This window comes from Pistacia vera, unplaced genomic scaffold (assembly GCF_008641045.1).
Source record: "Pistacia vera cultivar Batoury unplaced genomic scaffold, PisVer_v2 Contig691, whole genome shotgun sequence".
Classification (NCBI taxonomy): Eukaryota; Viridiplantae; Streptophyta; class Magnoliopsida; order Sapindales; family Anacardiaceae; genus Pistacia; species Pistacia vera.
In genome coordinates this window covers 810,273-818,558 of record NW_022196547.1, presented here as the reverse complement: position 1 = coordinate 818,558, position 8,286 = coordinate 810,273, and the positions used below count along the sequence as shown (strand labels likewise).

General features: G+C 33.5%; 1 protein-coding gene across 1 annotated transcript; it reads left to right on the top strand.

Moving 5' to 3' along the window:
• Window positions 1-5,513: 5,513 nt before the first annotated feature.
• LOC116113874 (cytochrome b-c1 complex subunit Rieske-4, mitochondrial-like) lies at window positions 5,514-8,101 on the top strand. The gene is made up of 2 exons (XM_031400039.1): window positions 5,514-5,727; window positions 7,251-8,101. Exons 1-2 carry the CDS (start codon window positions 5,529-5,531, stop codon window positions 7,892-7,894), a joined length of 843 nt encoding a protein of 280 aa, XP_031255899.1. The 5' UTR covers window positions 5,514-5,528; the 3' UTR covers window positions 7,895-8,101.
• The last annotated feature ends 185 nt before the right edge of the window (window positions 8,102-8,286 follow it).

Below are 8,286 nucleotides of genomic sequence, written 5' to 3'. Positions count from 1 at the left end.
GTTGGGTTCGGCTCATCAGGCGTCTAGATAATTAATGTTGGCAATGTTAACTTGACTCACATGGGCTGGACCTAACGAGTACATTAAGTTATGAAGATGCCCATTAAGCTGCGTAGCAATCCGGATTATAACGAGTTTGGAATTGGGCTAGATATCCCTGGCCTATGGGCTTGAAACTATGGGGTGGAAAAAAAAAATCCGAAAACCGAACCGGATCAAAAATTCAGTTTTTTTTCGGTTTCGATTTGATTATTAAAAAAAACAGAAAATCCGGTTTGGTTGCAAAATAAAATCCAGTTACCCGGAACCGGTTTTCTGAACCGAAAATTAAAAAAATTATGTGGTATTGTTTATTTGTTTTTACATTTTTTACTCTTGACTCTGGTCACTCTTGTCTAACATTAACACAAGTACACAACATATCTACACTCATTCTCTGATTCTCAGACTTCTCACTGCCGCACGCCGCACTCTGCAGCCGCAGCCGCATTCTCTGTCTCTCATTGTCTGTCGGACTCACCTCACGGCTCACTCACCTCAGACTTCAGTAAGTCTCGCATTCTCTCTCAGTCTCTGTCTCTCACTCTCACTCCCACGACTCACACTCAGTCTCATTCTCTGTCTCTCACTCTCTGTCAGACTCTCACTGTCTCTCCGTTTTCATATCTGTGTTCTCACGTCGTCATCGCTCAGCTGCAGTCGCCGTCATCGTCTGTTTCCGATGGGTTTTAGATCTGGATTTTCAGATCTGTGTTGTCACTTGCACGTCGTCTGTTTTTAGATCTGGGTTTTAATTTTGTATGTTGATATGTTGGAATCTGAACTGTTACATATGCTTGTATCGCATGAACTGGCAAGTGAGACAAAGGAATATTAATTGATTATGGATATGGAAGTAGGGGTTTGTTACATATCTGTTTGAAATGAAGTTGAAGATTCTGATTTTGTTAAGCTTTAATTTGCCATTCTGTAATGTGCTTGCATTCTCATGTAGGCGAGAAGGAACTGCAGGAACTGAATATTGAGAGAAAGGAAAAGGATAAGCTTTACAGAGATGAACAATTCAGAATAGTGAATATCATAGAGGAGAGAGGCTAGCATATTTCTTATCTGTTTGTAGGTTTCGTTTGTCATTTGATTTGCAAAAGGCTGATAATCTGTCTTGGTTAATTACCATACTGGGTATATGTAATATATCTATGGGTAGATGATGCTCAAGGGAGATTTTTAGTCTGCAATTTTTGTAGAACTATTTTGTTGCTTCATTACGGCTTGATATGATTCTAGGATTCGTAATTTAGGAGATATACGAACTTTATGCTTAACATTTCATGCATTATGATCTAGTTGATGCTGCACAAGTAAAAGTTGAGCGTGGGATATATGCCTTGTTGTTGGTCGCCCAGCATATAGGATTAACTGTTTATTTCAATTTAAAGATCTGCATTCTTGCAGTTTGATTATAAATTTGACATTACTTACTAGTCATATCAATGGAAGCAGAAAGGATATATGTTGTTCAGTGGTATTTTCTCCTGTTTTTAATTTATTGTAACTTGTTATTGATTTTGAGCTGTAATTTCTAGTAGAGGCATTCTTCCATGATGTGTTTTTTTCTTAATTGCAGATGCTGTGATAATGAAGTTTGATGCATCCATAGCTGCCAAAACTCAAAAGACTGGAAATAGAGAATTTGTAAATGTCTTTGTGTACTTTATAATTTGAAATCAGAGTTGTATCATGTATTTGTTTTTGCAATCTTTGATTTGTAATTTTAAATTATTAATATTTGATGTATATTAAAATCATATGAATTCAAATTATTCAATCACAATAAATATAATTTTAATTCAAGTAAAAAAAAAAATTGGAAAAAAAAATGGGCCAAAGTGGAGTTTGACCGAATTGGGCCAAAAAATGCAGCCTATAATTCATAATTGGGCCAAAAAATACAGTCCAATATTTAACTGGTTTAAAACCGGTTAACCGAACTGAATTTTCGGTTCGGTTCATAACCGGTTTTTAACCGAAATCGGACCAATTATTTTTTTGAACCGAAAATCGGTTCAGTTCAAGAAACCGATTAACCGGTTTGGTTAACCGTTTCCACCCCTACTTGAAACTTCCTTTTCCAATTTATTGCGTTATTTGCTTTCTTCGGTTGCTGTGGTAAGTTAGCAATTAGTGACTATTAAAAATTTAAAACTATATTATACTATTCATCACGAAACCAATGTAAAACCAATTTTTCCTAACCCCTTGTATTAAAGTTAAACACTTCACGACATTAGCAGTGATACTATTCATCAATTCTCATCTTATAATGTTTGTAGACCATAGTAATACGATGAACTATTATTAGGTTTTACAATTAGATCAAGGTTTCTATTTTAAACTATGCTAAACCTTTATAAATTATTACACGACATTTTAATCAAACAACTTCTAATAATCTCTCTCTCTCTCTCTCTCTCTCTCTCTCTCTCTCTCTCTCTCTCTATATATATATATATATATATAGTAAAACTTCCTTATAGTGATATTCTAGGAATAATCTCCACTTAGTCATAAAAAATTATAGTCTCAACTTTGGATAGGTATAAATAATAATAAATTGTATATTGTAATAAGTTATAATATTTTCAATTCCTATCTTAAGAAAGCTGACTCCACATAATAATAATTATATGTATATTGTAAAAAAAAAAAAAAATGCTATGTTACATTAAAGGTTCAAGATAAAATAATTTTTTTTTTCTAAAGTTGTTTTGGACAATGATTTATGTTTTAGAGTTGTTATCATATTTTTTAACTTACGGATATGTAATAACTCGTTAGCATGTAGCATGGACACATTCTTGTTGAAACCAAAATATTTTTAGCTTCTCAAGCATGTTTAGAACTTCTTGACATGAAACTTTTTGTATTTCCGCACTATCATCTTTAAGATTATTTCTTTTCTCTTCTTATCTAATTGTACCAATTATTTTTTATTTCAGTTAAAATATACATGATTTGTTGCTCATTTAGACGATTGAGGCAAACATTAATATCCATTCGATTAGTGTTATGAAATTATCGGAACATAATTCAATTTTACAAAGACTATTTGATTATCTTCATTCACTACATTTTTAACTTACAATTCACCGATATCAAGGGCCTTGGTTTTGCAGTGCTTAAAAACAATTGGAAAATTGTATGTGGTTTCGCATTAACTAACCATACAGCAATTGTATTTACAATTCGATCAATGACATTTATCTTTTCTGGTTCAAAAACATGTAATTGAAGCACTGAATTGAAATTCTAGTACTACTAAAACATGAATTATAAAATAAGAAATCAAAACAATGATTTTTGTAACTACATTTTTATTAAATTATAATATAATAAGATAGTAATTTATAGATTGAAAACGATGGTGCTCGAATCTCGATGTTTAAGTGTTGTCGGGTGTTATCGAACATTGTTGTGTGTTATCTAGTTATCATTGTAGTGCCTGAATTCTGAGATATGGAAGATGTTGGGCCTAATTAAGTGAATTGGGGCTAGAGGTTGAAGATAATAGCATACGAATCTTGATATTCGAGCAATATCGGGCATTCGGGTGCTATCGAGCATTGTTTAATGTATTGTGTTTTAGCTTATACATATAAAAAACAAATTTGTCTAAAAAATTAGAAAATAATTATAAACTTTTAAAATGAGGCTACTTTTCAATTCAAGAGAAAATAGGAGCTATTTAATATAATTATCCTATAACCAGTTTATACAATAGGAAATAATTATTTGGTGAAATATTTTGTAATAATAATATTCAAATATTATTAAAACGTGTTATCAATGCTTTTTTGTAATCATACTCTTAATTGCAAAAATTACCAAATATCTGCTAGCAGTCGAATGGTGGTTGTTGGCAAGCAATGGTGGTCTTGGGTGTCTTACAATTTGTTCTAAATACAAAGATATTATTGTCCAAAAACCTATTTAATTAGGGGTAAAATTGTAATGATATGTTTATATAAATTAATTTCATAATAAGGGCATTGTTATCCAAAAAATTTATTAATAAGGGATAAGATATTACCACCTTTTTTTAAAATATCTAAGGGCCTGTTTGGCTTATTATTTTTATTTGTATTCTCAAACGGATTTTCCCAATAGTGTTTGGCATTATTTAGACAATAGGACTTTGAAAATTTGATCCTGACAGTTTTGACCGTTACAGTTTGCAGCTTTAATTTTCTCAGTTTTTCTTCACTGACCGTTACAGTTTACAGCTTTTATTCTCTCTCATTTGTTTTTCATTTTCTCAGTCTTCTTCACACCGTGAAGCACCCACCACCTGCATTTGTATTTCATTTTCTCAGTTTTCTTCACTGTATTTGTGTTTCATAATATGAGTTTTTGGCTCCGTTTGGTTCACAATTTTGTGTTTTTGGGAAAAGTTTTTTTGAAAAAAGTTAAAAAAAAAGTTGAATTGGGCGGGTATTACGATGTAGGATTTATAAATTTAAAATACCCCTTATGTTTGTTTTTTTACAAAACACCCCTTATAATAAAACATTAAAAGTTAACAAAAATACCCCCAATCCACCCTCAAATACGGACAGCCGGCCACCACCGTCGGAGGGTAGCCGGAGTCGCCGTAACAAAAACATTAAAAATATTTAGGGGTATTTAATTGAATTAACAAATTTAGGGGGTTTAAAAAATGTTGAATAAAGTTGAATAATATTGTGAGTTTTTGGGTATTTTACTGTTTAACTTTTTTGGGAATACTAAAAGTAGTATTCCCAAAATCCAACCAAACGAAGCCAAGAATTTTTGGGTATTTTACTGTTTAACTTTTTTGGGAATACTAAAAGTAGTATTCCCAAAATCCAACCAAACGAAGCCTTTGTTTTTTAATACCTACGGATGACAAAATTACCAATAAAATATTTAGTATTATTAAAATGTAACTTGATAAGTTATATATATATAATAATACATTATTTTAACAAAATACAACAAAATACTATATTAATAAATCATTTATAAAAAAATATATTAATCAAATATTCAACACAAATATCAAGGTAAAAATACTCTACCAAACACATATTCTACAAATCCTAATCTCGTAATTATAACCCTATCCAACTATCCAATACTATCCTCAAAATCATATCTAAAATAATAAATCAAACACACTCTAAAAAAATAAAAGTAATCAAATTATCATCTATATTACCAACAGTAATTTATATTATTTGATAACTAAATGGTAATTTGTTTATATAAAATGACGAGATAACCCCAGCCAAACATACTTCACGTAAAGAGAAAACGAATTATAAAAATTGGACCGCGGTATACGCCCACGTGTCAAAATCAGGGACACCAATTGAACGAACTAATTACCGCTTGATCTGTAAAAACAGGCGACCCTTTTTATCGTCCCTCTGAAATTCCCAAATTTTCGCCAAGCCAGAGATTGACGACAGTACTGCCATTCCGAAGAGATAATCGAGCGTTTGAAGATGTTGAGAGTCGCGGCGAGGAGGCTTTTGTCTCTGTCCTCATCATCATCCCCGTCATCTTGGAGACCAATTGCGCCGTCACGGAATCTAATCAACGGTGCTGATTTGTCCTCCTCCTCCTCGTCATCCGATGATTTCAGATCCAGCGGCTTCTCCAGCTCCCCGTTCTTTGCACCTCAGTTCCATCTTCCTTGCCGAGGTTAGTTAGGGTTCAGACTTTTTCATTTAATTTTATGTTGTTGAATTTGTTGTAATTTACTTTATATTTCGTTTCGGTAGTAATAATTTTTTTCGAGTAGCTTGTTATTAGTTGCATGGTTAAACTTTGAGGTAGTATGTCAAGTTTTTGATTTATTGCTTAAAGAAGTTCGATTTACTTAGGTGAATAAAAATGGCTTTTTTGTTTTGTTGAAAATTTGCTTCATTTATTGCTTTGGGTTTCGAAAGCAAGAAGCGAAATATAGTATTTGGTTTCATGTTAAACTAGTAGATTTCTGGGAGCAGAAACAGAAAATTCATTACTTTCTTAGGAAACATTTTTTTCTATCAATTTCTGAAGTTATTCTCTTGAGAGTGACTATGTTTGCCGCTTGTTTGTATTAGCTGTATTTTTGAAGTAACAGAAAATTTTTAATCCATGAAGAAAAGTTATGTTAATTTATCACCTGAAACATACTTCACGTAAAGAGAAATTGGTAGAATCTTTTTACGAGAATCAAACAGCACGAAGTAAAAGCCGAGTCAAACAGTGCTATCTCACAAATCCATTTATGGTGGTGTAGATGTCTGTTACTAAGTAGCATTGCAGCAATGGAACTTCCCATTTTATATTAGTCAGATATCATTAAGGGATGAGTTAATTTCCAACCTCTATAACATGTACTGGTTTTTCTTTTGCCTTTCATTTCTCAAGTTAATTTGTGCTCAGATTTTTTGCTTTTTACTCAAAAAACGATTTTCTCTCTCACTCCTTTTTTTAATTTTTATTATTTTGCTGTATTTGTTAGTAGATGCAATGTGACCTGAATTGGGTTGAAATCCTATTTTACAAAGGAAGGTGTGCTTTTTAATGATTATTATTAAAGTCTCAAGTTGTTTACTTGTAAAGGATGACAGCATGTCCTTATGACTGGTTTTATACGCAACTATCCAGTGAGTTTGTATATTATGACATTTTTGGAACTATCTAAGTTGCCCATGTTGGAGTTTATTGATTGGTCTTACCTTTCCCCTGTACTAGGAATTTTGTCCTTAGGCTGCTTCTTGTTGCTGTTTCATGTTTATGTGAACTGAATAGTATGTTATATATGCATGTTGCGTGCTATTTGCAGTAGTGAATGTGAGAGATTATATACTTGGTTAACCCTGATTATGGGGCTTTCCTTATTACTTCCCTTTTTTGGTGAATGTCCTTGGGGAAAACAGGAACTGCTATCAAACAAATAGTGAAGGAAAATATTTTATTCAACTAAGTGTCTAAAAGTATATATTGATTCCATGATCATGATTGTGAAACAAGTTACATAATTTTGAGTGGCTTTCTGAAGTTGCTTATTGCCCTTTCAACCTCAAGTGTGTTATAAAGGATTTAAATGCTAGAATTACAGTTTCTTTTTTGCTGCCCTCCTAGTTATGCAACATGTAGTTCTTTCTCTCTATAATTGCTCATATTTGGGGAATATTTAGTGAAGACACCATCCTTCTTGTTTAATAATGTTTCAGGTTTTGCTTCTGAGGCCCTCACACCGAGGGATGAAAACTCTGTAGTGCCCGGTATTCCACCAACAGTGGCAGCTGTTAAGAACCCCACTTCTAAGATAGTATATGATGAATACAATCACGAGCGTTATCCTCCTGGTGATCCTAACAAGCGGGCTTTTGCCTATTTTGTATTGACTGGTGGTAGGTTTGTGTATGCTTCACTGCTCCGTCTCCTCATCCTTAAGCTTGTTCTGAGCATGTCTGCCAGTAAGGATGTTCTTGCCATGGCCTCTCTTGAGGTTGATCTCTCTAGCATTGAGCCTGGCACTACTGTGACTGTTAAGTGGCGTGGGAAGCCAGTTTTTATCAGGCGTCGTACTGAGGAAGATATCCAACTTGCAAACAGTGTTGATGTGGGAACTCTTCGTGATCCTCAGCAAGATGCAGAGAGGGTTAAGAATCCAGAATGGCTTATTGTCATTGGCGTCTGCACACATCTGGGTTGCATTCCCTTGCCAAATGCGGGTGATTTTGGTGGATGGTTTTGTCCTTGCCATGGTTCCCATTATGATATATCTGGCAGGATTCGCAAGGGGCCAGCACCATACAACCTGGAAGTACCTACTTACTCCTTCTTGGATGAGAACAAGTTGATGATTGGTTGAGAAGTGTGGTTTTCTATTCTAGTGAACCGTGTTTATGTGGGATCTCAATTTTTTTATTTTATCAGATAATGCCGAAGATTTGACGCAGGTCTTTGTGTTTTACCACCCATTATTTGAGGTTGGGATACTGTAATTCGGAATAAGTTGCCTGTTTTTTGATACATTGGTATTGAACTTGTACTTTAATTGTTCAACTTTTATTTTGCAATGCTAAACTTTAAGGGTATATAATTGTGTTTCTAGATTACTCATATTCATTAGGCAAAAGATGACGAGTATTGTGTTTGATCTCTTATCTTTTCCTTTCATGCTGATAATCTCTAATTCTTCATGGCTCCTACGCTGTTCATAATTTCCAATGTCTTTTGCTCATGCCTTAATTCACCGTTGCT